The sequence below is a fragment of the Taudactylus pleione genome, unplaced genomic scaffold, assembly GCF_031769625.1.
Source record: "Taudactylus pleione unplaced genomic scaffold, aTauple2 ptg001334l, whole genome shotgun sequence".
Lineage (NCBI taxonomy): Eukaryota > Metazoa > Chordata > Amphibia > Anura > Myobatrachidae > Taudactylus > Taudactylus pleione.
The window spans coordinates 330,358-345,000 of record NW_028285734.1 but is presented as its reverse complement, the minus strand read 5'-3'; the positions used below and the strand labels follow the sequence as shown (position 1 = coordinate 345,000).

Genomic DNA, 14,643 nt, shown 5'->3' with positions numbered 1-14,643 from the left:
GTGTACAGCCCCGTAGAATTGTCATCCGACAGCTACAAGAAACACTACAGGATTGTGCTCTGGACCGGTCACATGAAGGTTTGACGTTTAGAAGAAGAAAAATCTCGATCAGCGGCTCTTACACTTGTTCCCGCAGACCTCGAATAGCGATAAAAGAAAACGCAGACGTTGTATATACACAGAATATAACATGCATAGATCTGCTTCTCTGCTGTATTTTTTGCCTTTGAGCTCTGGGCCTCATTTAGAGATATCGTTCGTCATGATCACAATGATGATCCTAGTCTGCGACCTCATTCGCAGCGCTGAGATCGCAATTGTAGCAAGGAAGTGTCTGACACCTCCCTCTGCATTTGCATATGAGATGGACGGATTTATACTATAAATGAGGCAGTCCGATCTTGCCCGCATCACCGTTTGAGAATTGGCAATCTAACCAATCAGTGGTGAATCCTGTACATGAGGGTCAGATTCGGGGTGTGCCGAAAGCCAGACGGATTACTGGGGCACAACAGACAATATATAGGTGGGCGCAATAGTCTGCATCTCACGTCCACAGGACAGCACCCTAGTAGAAAAGACTCAAGGCATTTGGGAGAAGCAGTATTGAAGGCCCCAATATATCGCCCTTCCGGTGCATCTGCAGCCATGGGATATAAGTATTTGCAATTTTTTTATACTACATACTATGGGCCGTATTCAATATGTGAGCGAAAAGTCCGTGCTGAACTTTTCGCTCCACATCGCAGGTTTTCCGGGGATAAAGTATCGGGCGCGTGCCCACTTTATACCCGTATTCAATTAGAAATCAATGAAAACGGGAGCCGACGGAAAGGTATCGGCAAAAAAATGGGAATTTTCGGGAAATATTCCAAGGACCCCCCTAATGATGTCTAGAAATGGGGGATCACTATGGGTACCCCCATTTTTACCTGCTGAAGGAAGTTGGGGTTTTTTTAATAGCCGCGGCAGGTGCATATTTGCGGCTATGAAGAAGGGGTGAAGAATAGCACTTAAGACTTTTTTTTGTAAAGATAACTATTCCTATCAAATTTGGGGTACATGAAAATGGGAGTAAGCTTTTTTTTAACTCCCTAAAATGATTTTTAAAAATTCTTCAAAAATGCACCTGCCGCTACTACCCGCAATGAAGAAAACACCTGACGCATACTTGGAGACCCCTCTGGACTCGATTTGGCTACTTTAGGATTTGGTTCCCCAGTTTTTTATTTTTAACCCCAAAATTAAAATAATTTTTTTTTTTTGGTGTCCCGATTATTTTTTTTATTTTACTTTTTTTGACACGTGTTGTTTTTAGGGGGCATCCCAGGGGTGTAGGCTATTTTTAGTGTGTTCCCTAATTATTATTTTTTTACCCCAAAAATTAAAGTTAATTTTTTAGGGTGTCCCGATTTTTTTTTTTTTTTTACAGTTTATTTTTAAATGACATTCCCAGGGGTGCAGGCTATTTTTTTTTAAGCCTGCACCCCTAAATCCCAATTCTGCAAATTTTTTCACTATGTAAAACATGGTGAACACTTATCCACGTTTTTTTATAAAGAAAAGTATTTTTAAATGAATACGGGGATAATTGGAACATGCGAAAATTATGTCATTGGCGATAATTTATCGCCGATTCTGACTTTTCGCATCCAAATTGAATACGGCCCTATCAGCTAAATCCCCTGAACACTGTTCTTCCTAAGCACTGCCGCCAGAGCTTCCAGCCACGCTCCCATCTGCACCCCCCTCCGCGGCTCCCATCAGCTATCAGCGCAGGTTGTCGTTTTCCATTTAGTGCGTTATTGCATTTTTGTGGACGCGTCCCTGTCTCTGCTAACATACAGTACGTGTTCATGATGCGCGTAATGAGACTGGCAGTCATGTTTATCTCCGTCCATTAAATATCCACATATCTGTCTCACTGCTGCTTTTGGCACCTTGCGTCTTATTGTCATGCGAGCCGCCAGCGCCGCTCCTGTCACCGTAGATTCCACCACGTCTGCTCCCCGCTTGTTGTGATTAGTATTGTCACAAAGTCGACACTTCTAGATAAAACGAGAGCGGAGAAATGAGCAAACATCATTATGACTCCTTGTTCCCTCTGCTCGTTCCTTTCACGGCTGTGACAATCCAAGCAGGCAGGCCTCCTATTGACTGAATCGACCCGCTAAATTAATACATCTTAATGTGCTTTGTAGATCTGTATCAAGCTCTGTGTTTCTGCTCTCACAGTTACCGGCAAAGCTTTTATCCTCTCCCTCCACTTCCCTTTCATAAGCCCTTCCAATCAAGAGATCTCTTGTTTTGCGTTCCTCGCCCTCCATTCTGCCTATTATTCATCCTCTATAGTCAGAATGTATAATTTGGTCCCTTGCCCTCTCCGCAGTGTTCTGCATTTGACGGATGCATCGCCATGTTAAAATGCTATTTAGGGAGGGGGGGTGGGGGGAGCACATTTAAGCAGGCTCTGACTTACTAGGCCGCTCAGATAAAGAATTGGTATTTCATCTTTAACTCCGTTTTTCGCCTTGCTATAAAACCTTCTTAAAGCCGCATTCCCTCTTACTAACGCTTCTATTAATAGGGCCGTAATAGCACCTTGCAAACACTTTGGTAGCAGGATGAAGGCATTCCTGACATTTAATTGGCACTAGAAGAGGCATTTTGTCCTGCGGCTCCCGCTGGTAATGTATCCAGTAACTTTACAGTGATATTATTACATGGCTGCGTGCTGTACATAAACCGGACGCGTGCGATACAATGGACACATTTAATATGGTTTTATTGGCCTTTAGCTGTCTGGAATTTTAGACAGTTGCGGTTTAATATTTGTTTTAATCCCCTGTTTGGTCATTCTGGTTCATTAAAACGCCATTGTACCCTCTTCCTTCGTAATACGGAATCTAGCGCAACTGTAGCTTTATGTTGGAGCCACCCAATGCTGGATGCAAGAGTTCCGTCATAAACAGGCGTGCCATCTGCGCCCGCACTCTAGGAATGAGCATGGAAGTTGGTTTACACTCCCAATAAATGGATCGTTTCCATGCATCTGCGTGGTCGCTACCCAGAAATGCCCATTCCACTGATGGATGGATCGATCTGTATGTACTTGCAAACCCCGCCCATGTGCGGATTCATTATCCAGCTCCTGCGCAGCTGGCGATTTCTTTCCACAGTGCAGTCTGCAGATATCCACGAGTCCCTGGCACATTTCCACTGGCGTCCGACTTCTGCTGGGTACACACTGGCAGATATACTAGCCGATCAACTGATCGGCCAATATATCGGGTGCCCGTCGGCCTGTGTGTGCCAGCGATATGACATATCACATCGGCTCTGCTGCACAGCCAACGGCAGATATATTGGGCCGTCGTGCTGTGTGTACGGGCGATCAGTCAACCGCCCGTACATTTGCAGCAGAGGCCACGGGGAGGGGGGTGCAACACGCCCCTCGACCAGCGGGACCCGGGGCCAGATAACAGATGATGGTTGTTCGGTGTGTACGAACAACCATCACCTGCAGATATATCTGTCAGGTGTGTACCCAGCATTAGAATCACGCTCTCGGTCTTCACAACTTAGCTCTACCTATAAATGCTGCTTTCTTTTAGGTAGCAGATACGATAAATCAGATGCTGATTCCCATCCCCTCTGATTCTAATACAGAGGTGGAATTCTAGGAAAATCAATTTTTCAAATTGAAGATTTGAAGTGGCAGAAAAAATTCCCGTGTGATGTTCCTGGGAGCCCCGTGCATCCGGGGCAGCCCGGTGACCTGTTTTCTCAGCATGGAAAGTTAATTACACTTCATTGGCAGCTGTCAGGGGGGAAGCTGTTAGGAGACGGATTAATTCTGCCGAGCGTTGGTTAGCGGGTTAGGGCTCTGACGCGTGCGTTCGGCCAATTCACTTTCTTCATTAAGTGGCTGTGGAAATTACTTCATTATTTATGTCTGGAAGATTCAGGTTGTGTCTCCCATATATTTATCCATTATGTCGTTCAGCTCAGAATTAGCATTACCCCCGGAAGCATGTTTCCCATTATATTGGGCATATAAATGGCTTTATTTTAATGTAAGAAAATTGTCCAGAGAATGGAGGGTTCTGCTTTAGAATTGTATTTTACAATATTAGAAGTGATGGGGAACCAGCGTTGTGAGAGACGCGGTGGAGGGGTTAGAATAATGCGTATAGTGTTATCCTGGCTGTGAATATCACTTGGGTTTCTTACGGTGAACAGATGCCAGTAGATGTTGTCCCTGCCAAGTTGAGGACTTGGGGAATGATTGCTGTCCTGGTTCCTTGTTCTTCAGTCCGACCTGGCTAAAAAGATGGACATCGCTGGGACTCATTGAAATCTTTCCCCCACATTGGGAGCACCCAAAGCTGTCCCAGTGGTTATTCTTTTCTAAGTTAAAGTTGCTTCGCAACTTAAGTCTCTCTTCAAGGAATATTCATTGAGTCGCAAGTAAATCTGTAGCCGAAAGTGGCAGAATTCATGGATGAGCTTCTGTTGTGTCTTACCCAGCTCTTTATGAGGTTTTTATGTCTCTCCATTGACCATCCAACCGGACAGACTGACAGCAGGGGAATATTCTGCAGGTCCATCAACTCTCTGAGCCGGGCTCTTGACGGGAGGAGTTCAGCCTGGTTTGGGTCCCTGGAGACAGCTGCAAATCCAACTTTTTCTTATTTCCTAATCTGATCAGCCCGGCTTTCTGGGTATCTTGCTCAGTTGTTCGGTAACTCACCTGAGCGCTGCCTCATGAATATTCTGTACCGAGTGGAAGAACCCCACTCCCTTCTTGCGGTGAAATGGAGAGTGGCCTTCAATCTAATTTCTATTGCAAGGTTCAAAATCTTCAGAATGACGGACAGAAGCTCAATGAGCATTAGTGTAGTATGTAGCTATAACCCCAGGTGGTACCATACTTTGGCTTGTGGTCTATAGAGAGGTTTGATGCCTCAACTTTGGTGGCCCTGTCCAGTAATACAAAAGGTTGCCCTAGAGTCCCCTGATACTGGAGGTGCCTGCACTTAGGGTCACCTCTAAATCCAGCTCAAGGTCATGGAACCAGCCTTTCCTGCTTAGGCCAGGATGTCCTCCAGTATGGTTCCCCCACAACCCCCTTTCTCCCTGCCACCTTATTAATTCTCTTATTTCTTCCATGTTTTTCTTCCCTTACAATTACTGCACCCATTCATCTGAACAGTTATTTTCCGGCAATCCTTCACAGTGTCCGCCAGATCTTGTTATTGTATTGTATTGTTTGCCATCTTTATGCCTCTGTTACAAGTTTCATTAACAAAGAACATTTCAAAAAGATGGGATGTCACAGCTATTAACAAGACTAATTAAATTATTTATTTGACACTTTGCTGGCACCCGGCTCTAAATCTCTTCATCTCTGAGAGCTTGGCAAATGCTCACTGTGGTTGTGTTATCATTCCAAAGCTTCACAATCATTTATTAGGAAACGCTGAGGCCCAGGGCCGTTCCTCCCGCGAGACCACCTGAGAACCTCATTTTAGAGCCCGTACAGATGAGGTTCTCTGGGTAAACCTCCCTTACAAGCAACCCATTTAAGCCTATAAAGTGATTGAGCAACTTGCGTTTTGTATATCGATGATTTCGCTGTGTCAGCGTGGCTCCAGTCTAGCTACAGGCGTGAGGGCGGTGACCCTACTCCTGTTTTTGGGTCAGTCACCGGGCTCGATCCAACAGTAAGAGGTCAGTACCATAGTAAGTAACGGGAGAAGAGATAGAAGTCTGCAAGTAATGCCGCATCATAATATATATGTCCTGTACTCTGTACTGTCTTCTAGACATTAACCTCAATATCTTTTTTTTCTGTTCTATCTTTGTATGAAGACCTTTCTGTAGAGAGAGTGAGTTTATTTATACACAGCAGGCATCCATGAGTGGTCCCCAAAGGGCCCTTCTCCTCTGCCCCCCGCGTCCTCTTCATCCTTATAAACTATCTGATTGGAAAGTAAATGACTTCCACCTGCAGTTGGGAAGTGGGGCCACGCAGGTAGCGGCGATGGGAGGTGGGTGACGGTAGGTGTTGGGGGATCCCTCTTCTACCCACACACATTGGAGATCGCCTTGTCTGAGAGTGGTCCTCAACTGGGCTGCTTAGCTCCTGTTACCCAAGTGACTGTCTCCGAATGAACTGAATGGTTTCATATGCACGTTTCTTGATCTCTCCATTAGATGAATAACATAAAACAGTTTTAAAATGGGGTTAATGTGCCTGTAGAGGTTATATTTGTAGGATAAATGAGACTTGAAAGTAAGTTCCTTTGAAATGTGTTTCATTACTCACATACAGACAGGTGTGTGAGATTTGCTTATTGGTTTTTTCCTCTCTGCGCAACGTTCTGAGTTATCCGTCACCCTGCGAAAAGCTGCTGTAATCTCCGCCGCAGAAACTGAAGCCATTAGATGTCAGGAAGCCCCCAATATACGGCTCCCGTCTGACAATGATCCAAGATTCCTCGGGAGAGACGATGGAGGGCTGCGGGATTAGAGGACGCCTGGGCCGAGGCGGCCGCGGAGGTAGCCTGACCAGAGTGTCAGATGTCAGACATGATCTCAATATAATCAATCGCCCCCCCCCCCCCCCTATCTAACTAGGCCCCATGCTGCTTCATCACTTCCGCCGGAGAGCTGCGTGTTGTACTAAATAATTGACAATAGCAGATTATTTGTCTAATTCCACAGCCGGTAACATCTGTTCATACCTGATGTCTTCAGGTTGCCATGCGAAGGTCACGCCGCCTCACTCATGGCTGCTGGAGACGACGTCTGACAAGTGCGCGGGCCTCATTACTAGCCCAGTACGTTCCCATTGTTTACGTACACACTTGATTTATAAGGTTCCCATCTGAGCTGGATGATTGTCTGGAAATGTATCCTGGCGATGGCAGGTTATATACGAGAGATATTACAGGTATAGATCGGAGGGAGGTGGGAGCTGGGTGAGCACTAACAGCTGTGATACATTGGAAGAAAAGGAACATTACACAGGAGGCGTCTGTGAGCCCGGTGACAGACGGAAGATGTGACAATTGCCGGTAGATTTCTTGCATAACAAAGTGACACAGATAATGCACATTTCACACGTGCCCGGCTGTATGCCTTTTCCTTTACATGAAACCGTGTGCTTCCTGCTTATTACATTTTGCGTGTGTCCTAAATTTCCTTTCAAGCAACTTGATTAGCATATAAGTAAAGAGACATCCTGTGATTGCCGGTTAATCTTACTGTGCAGGCTGATTATAGTAAAAGCAGGTGCTGCGTCGTAATTCGCGCGAAGCTGAGAGAAGTATTTTTTATTAAGGGAAAGTGCAAATCTGTAAGTAACAGCAATCAAGGAAATCTGCCAATTTATGTATTTAAATGTGTGAAGTCTGTGGCTTTATAGAACTTTCATTTTTATAAAGTCTGTTTATTTCACAGCAAAAATACAAGGTGAAAGTCAAAATTAACCGATGTTGCCGTAGTTATATATATATATATATATATATATATATACACGAGTGTGTGTATATATATATATATATATATATATATATATAGATAGCAAATGTAGTGACATAAGTTCGGCACTCCTGCTCCCGCAATGTTGTCTTACCGGGTGCCTTCCATATAGATTTGTAAATAGAGAGAGGATAGGGGGATGGCAGCACTCACGGTATTGAAAAAACCAGGACAGCAGTCCACTTAGTTAATTCAACATTTCAGTAATTCCGAAACGTTGGATTAACTAAGTGGACTGCTGTCCTGATTTTTTCAAAACCGTGGGTGCTGCCATCCCCCTATCCTCTCTCTATCTATATATATATATATATATTTATTAGAGAAGCGCGGTTCGGTTCTCCAGAAATCCAGATCCACTCTAATGTCGTGAATCCGAGTTGCGGTTCCAATCTCCTGAGGAGATCCGGGTAAATCCGGGTCGCAGTTCTGATCTTATTGCGGTTCAGAATTCCGATTTTAAATACGAATTTCGGGTTTGGGATTGCATAAATTACATGATTTTAGCTGTTTTTAAAACTTTTCATCTATTTTTTATTTAAATTATCCAGATCCAAAACCAAAACACCTGAGGGTGGTTTGCAAAACCAAATCCAGATCCAAAACCTTGAAGGAGATACAGATCCAAACCACAGGGGTCTGCGCACATCCCATATATATATATATATATATATATATATATATATATGTATATATATATATATATATATATATATATTGTGACACAGTCAGATTAGGAGGTCCCTCTTCTGGGTAGGGGACTCCTTCCTTACACACACACACAGCAGCAGGGAAGCAGCACACCAGTCTGGATGCAAGTACAAGCTGGTCGGCGCCAGTCTTTATTGTACAATGTCAGAAATATAAAGAAAACATAAATATAAATCCTAGCCCTGTCGGTGCACTAACTTCACAGGTAGTTCCCTCACTACCAGAACCTGGCAGGGCCTGATGCCCTCGCCAGCAACAAAAGCACAGCACAGCACTCACAAATAGGTTTTTCAAGTGTCTCTGAGCAAACTCCCTGCCTGCTCTCCCAGGTGAGACACTCAGCCCTAAACAAACTAGGCTTATATTGGCCACTCTCAGGTGGAAAACTAACAAGCCTGTTACCAGGCTGCGAGAACCAAAACCTGGAGTGGCCGTGGGTGGAGCCCTCCCTCTCCTCTCACCCACAACCCCCAGGTCCCAAACCAGCTTTTCAAAAAGCCGAAACTCAAGCCTGCTACACTGCAGACTTTCTCCTGGGGGTTTAAAACACAAAAGACAGGAATCTGGGACAAATGTACCTGCCACAGACCACTTTACCAGTGATCCTATCACAATAAATATATATATATATATTATATAAAATAAAATAAATTTAACAAGAATATTAAGCACAGTAAAAGGTGCAATTAAGTGGGGAACCGAAAGAGGGAATAAAAAAAGAGATAGTAAAGAAAGCATGTAAATAAATTACATTACAGGTTGAGTCTCCCATATCCAAAATGCTTGGGACCAGGGGTATTTTAGATACTGGAATATTCCGTATTTTGGAATATGTGCATATCATAATGAGATATCTTGGGAATGGGACCCAAATATACACACAGAATGCATTTATGTGTTATATACACCTTATACACACAGCCTGCAGGTCATTTTATACAATATTTTCAATAATTTTATGGCTCAAGCAAAGTTTGTGTACATACATGAAATTCATTTATGTTTCATATACACCTTATACACACAGCCTGAAGGTAATTTTATACAATATTTGTAATAGTTTTTGCCTTAAACCAAGTTTGTGTACATTGTACCATCAAAAATCAAAGGTTTCATTATCTCAGCCATGCCAAAATAATTCTGTATTTCGGAATATATGGATATGGGAGACTCAACCTGTACCAAGGTTATAAAAAGTAAAGTATTTCCACGTGAGTCACAATAATGACGGTGAGTGACAAGGTTAGTTCAACTCATAAGTGCAATACAATGGGACATATGAGGGTCTGAGGGTGCGAGGCGGGGGGGCGAATAGAGTGAGATCGCAGCCTATATAACCTGTCGTAAGATAAACCGTTCCGTATTCTCAAATACTTTCCAGATAGAAGTCTGTGTCTGCACTGGTAGTTTTTCAGTAGCCAGGTATTTACCCCATTTCTTATGAAAGGTCACGACCCCTTTTTCTATATGGAAAGTGGCCAACCTTCGTTCACGGCGGAGTATCTCCAACAAAGCAGTTTTTCTTTTTTAGGGCGGGGTTCAATTAGCCGCAGAAAGCGGCGAAAAAGTTTCGCCTATTGCCGCTTTTCGCCTGTTTCCATCTTATCTCCAAATCCAATTCTGGGACCAATTCGCCTAAGCGGAAACTCAATGCACTGACACAGGCGGAAAAGTTTCTCCAATGAATGGCAGGCAAAAATGTCTATTTTGGGGTATGTAGGGAATTGATTCCGAATCCTTTGGACACTGCCCCCAAAGGACAAATCGGCCGCACAAAAAAATTATCTCAGAACACCCCAAAAAGAGACATGTCATTTTTGGGGCAAAAATTAAAAAAAGTGGGGGGGCAAGTATAAAAAGTAGCAAAATAGGTTTCTTGGGGGGTTGTATGGATGGGCCAGGTGTTTTTAGGATTGCAGGTGCTTGCAGCAGGTGGATTTTTCAAAAAATTTTTTAAAAGTACACTTTAAAGACACAAAAATATGCTAGCACCCATTTTCAAGTACCCCAAATTTGACAGGACTATTTACTTTCACAAAAAAATACTGTTTTCTATCATTCGTCACCACTTTTACAAATATGCTCCTAGAAAGCATTTAACACAAATTAAGGACACCAAGTACATTTATTAGGGCTAATAGTACACATCTGTGTCAGGGCGTCTTATTTTGGGGTACAGACTGATTCCCCCAATCTATTCAGTAGCGAATGCCTGATAATTTGAGTGACAGAAAGAGGCGTATGTGGGTGGTAACAGGGGAAGGTGCTTGAAAACGGGGAGTGGAGATCCGATCGCAGGCGTGCTTAAAGGTCAAAACGGGCGTTTTATGGGTGTGCATAATTAAAACAGCAGCGTCATTGACCACGTCACTGGGTTATTTTATAGCCAGAACTGCTCGCAAAATTGTGGTAGCAAAAACCAACCACAAGAATAGCGAGCAGCTCATACCCTGGTCGATGTACTCGATTAATCTAATAAATAGCGGACATGACGTAGGATGCGAGCGGCCAGGGGGCGTAGTTTCCCAAAAAACGACCGCAAGTTTTGTTTGCTCGTTCAGACCTAGAGGCATGAACAGACCGCAAACAGCGAACGGTTCATTTGAATAGCCACCCCTATTTTCAGGACGAGCGAGTGCTAATTGCATCCGGCTCTGAATCAGGCCGGACTGATGAACATCCGGGGGTCCAGGAACCTCCTAAACAGAGACATGGATGATACTAAAATGCAAAAGTCACTTTTACTGTTGGATACTGAGGAGCGGGGACTATCACCCCTGCACATAGGTGCAGGGGTGATAGAAGTTATTCAAAACTCTCAAGGGAGTCTTCTGGAGGAAGACCGACTTAAGAGCTGGTAACATTTTTCAGTATGCCATGCGTTCTACCAGTAAGGCTAAATATTTTCCTAACTGCGTCCCTGTAAATAGCCAGTAAGGTGAGAGTACAACAGGATAATTAAACTGATTAGTATATACTTAGAAGCAGACTAACAGGTATATTTATCAGAGGGCAGAAAGTCATATTGCTGGTGGAAATGGGTGTTCATATAGGGATTTTATTTTGTATCACCATACCGGCGGTAAGATTCGCCTACGGATAAGGATGTCTGTTTGCCAAGGGTGGCGGCAATACGTTTTGTTATGACCGTCTCAATATTTTTTAATAAAAGATATTTTCACTCTTTTTCATTTTTAATTTTTTTTTAAATAAATAAAAATAAATAATATTTTTTAGCTAATTAATTAATTTTTTAATTAGTGAAACTGGAAGCCCAGCTCTGCTGCCCCAGTGTCAACTTTTTTAAAAAAAAAAAAAAAAATTAATTTGTGGCATTTAGAATTTTTTTTGTTTTTAATTAAAATTAGAGGACCACCGCTTTATCATAAAGAAGGTTACAAAATGTGGATGGGCGGCAGCACAGCCCAGTTGCCATTTAGCTCCGCGGCTAGATGCGGCTTCCTGAGCTCTTATTGAATACAGCTGCTGTTAGCTTAATCATGTCCATGTGTTTTTCCCAAGGTATATTTCAAGAGAGATGGGGAGCTGATCGAGGTGGTGCCTATGATGGATCCACCGGCTGCCGCAGCCGGACTGATGAACATCCGGGGGTCCAGGAACCTCCTAAACAGAGACATGGATGATACTAAAATGCAAAAGTCACTTTTACTGTTGGATACTGAGGAGCGGGGACTAAGTTCTTTCACAGAAAACCCTTTCCGATCCCGCACGTCCGACCAGGAACCTATGTCCAGCCCAGTGACAGAGACAATCCCAGAGACGGTGGTCAGCCTGGAGTTCCCCCGTTGGGTTCATAGCACGGATCCCACTTATTTCTTCCACCAAATGCATCTTCCAATGAGTGACGGAACTGTAGAGGTCCGAGCAATGCTCACCTGGACCCTAAACCCACAAGTAGACAACGAGGCCCTGTTTAGCTGTGAGGTGAAGCACCCGGCCCTGACTATGCCCATGCAGGCGGAAGTCACGTTAGGTAAGATGGCTCTTTTCTGTACGGGGAGATGGTTTTCCAGATTCATTGTCAGTGTGATTTATGTGCTACGTCTCTATCCCGGTGCCAGAGCTCCAGGCAATTGTGTCTCCTGATTTAAATCTTAAAATAGCTATTTAGGGGAGACCTGCATACTGGAGTCTGGGGGAAGTTCCTCTCATCGGTATAATTAAACCATTGCTGCAGCGCTCTCTGAGTATTGTTAAAAATAGGGACAAAGTAAATAATCAGAGCTACTGATACAATAGTGGTTGCCAAGGAAACCATGTAGGGCCTCAACTGGCCTAAAAATGAGGTTGACTGAGGTCTAATAGATGAACTTGAATGGTCTTGTGCAGAAGGACTGTTTTCTGTGATATCCCGCTTGTCTACTTATAATAACCAGGAGGTATTACGTGGCAGGAAACCAGAGAGGTTTATTAATAATAATATCACTTATTTAGAAGCAATTACTTTAGCAAGATATGTGAAAATTAAGGAAAGATGTCTTATAGTCCTGTAGTTGTGTAGAAAAGCTTTGAGACTTCCCATAAGTTTTATATAATATGATATAACTATTTATTTTTATATATATATATTATATATATATATATCTGTGTATATATATTAATATATATATATGTGCGTATGTGTGTATATATATATATATATATATATGTACTGTGTATGTGTACATATATATATATATATATAATTAATATATGTGCGTATGTATTTACATATATATGTATATATGTACGTTATATATATATATATATATATATATATGCATAAATATATTATATATATATATAGTTATACACATTACATACATCATATACATTTATAGGTTATATACATTTTTAAAAGTGAAAAAAAATAGGCTTAAGTTTGTTTCATGCTGGCTGGTTACTTACTTAGTTAGTCGTCCAGTCTCTGTCGTGCGCACAGATGTAGCACGTGCCCCAGTCTCCTCTAATGCTAGATGATTTCATTATTCTTCCTTCTGTTCCCATTGTAAGAAAATACATCACATGGTATTTACTGAATTTCTCACAGCATATTGAAATTGCACGCAGTACTATTTTCCGCCATTAGATGGCACTTTGAGAAATTTGTACTAAAAGGTTTGCAGCACATGCGTACTCTGTTTGCGGAATTGTTGCAACGGTGGCGTGTTCTGTAGTGTTACTGGAACGAAGGACCATAACGAGTCGTTGCTTAGAGCCCAGCATTAATGCACTAACCTCCTGAGAATAAATGGCTGTGTTACAAAAGCAGAGTTCCACCAATAAGCATTTTCCCATCTTTATTAAATATAATGTTATGTATGAATATGGCGCGACCTGAAGCCAGTGGAAAATGAAAATTAGTCACAGCATTGTTATGAAACGGAGAGTAAATCTATACTTGGCAACGTGCGAGTGATCATCATTCCCTGTAATTCTGTGATGCGTGTCAGGTCACCGGGACATGGCAAACGTGCCGAACTGGAGAATCGGAAATAACCTTTGTCAGTCTGGTATTTAAATGACAAGTTAGCGGTGACATCCAACATGGAGGCTGTGCGCTGCGGCACTTTCTGGCAGACCTGTATAGGGAATGGGTATCATATTCTTCGGCGTTCCTTTGTTAGTGTACAGATTGGAATAGCGTCTTTAATTGATGTGTTTTATTATTTGTTAGATCTGCACATTTTATGGCGATTTTACTGCGCCCTTCATCTGACACAGAGGTGACGCTGACAGGTTTAAAGCCTCGCAGATGTCCTGGGATAAAATAAAGCAGATTTGGTGCTATATTAATCATAAAGATTTAGCACAATTCATGCTTAAAAGTTTTCCCTTGTTTGTGGTTATAGAAATATTATTTTAACTGGGTCGGATAAAGTATATTAACACTTGTACTATTCCCAGAGAGCGCGCAGAGACGTGACTCTGCTACCTGAGCCCAGTGGATTACGGTGTATGTATGTATATATATATATATATATATATATGTATATATATATATAAAAATGTGACACAGTTGGGATAGGGGTCCCTCTCCGGGGGTAGATGGACTCCCTCTCTACACACAGCAGCCGTAGAAACAGGTGACAAATCTGGGAATCTTGTTCAAACTGGTCGGCACCAGTCTTTATTGTGCCACACACAAAAGTATAAACATAAATCCTAGCCCGGCTGGGCACTAACTACACAGCAGATTCCCTTGCTATAACAATGGTAGGGCCTATTGCTCTTACCATCAACAAAACACGTGCACAGTACTTACAGGGTTTTAACCAAGTGTCTCTGAACAGGCTAGACTGCCAGCTCCCCCAGGTATGAGACACTCAGCCACAAGCAAACCCTGCTTAAATCAGCCAGTTCCAGGTGGAAGTTCTAATGAGCCTG

General features: G+C 42.7%; 1 protein-coding gene across 1 annotated transcript in view; it reads left to right on the top strand.

Moving 5' to 3' along the window:
• Positions 1 to 14,643, top strand: part of IGSF21 (immunoglobin superfamily member 21) — a 666,639-nt gene that overhangs the window by 515,696 nt on the left and 136,300 nt on the right. The window contains exon 6 of the mRNA XM_088463203.1: positions 11,779 to 12,250. Coding sequence (XP_088319329.1) covers positions 11,779 to 12,250 — 472 coding nt within the window. The remainder of the gene's footprint in view (positions 1 to 11,778; positions 12,251 to 14,643) is intronic.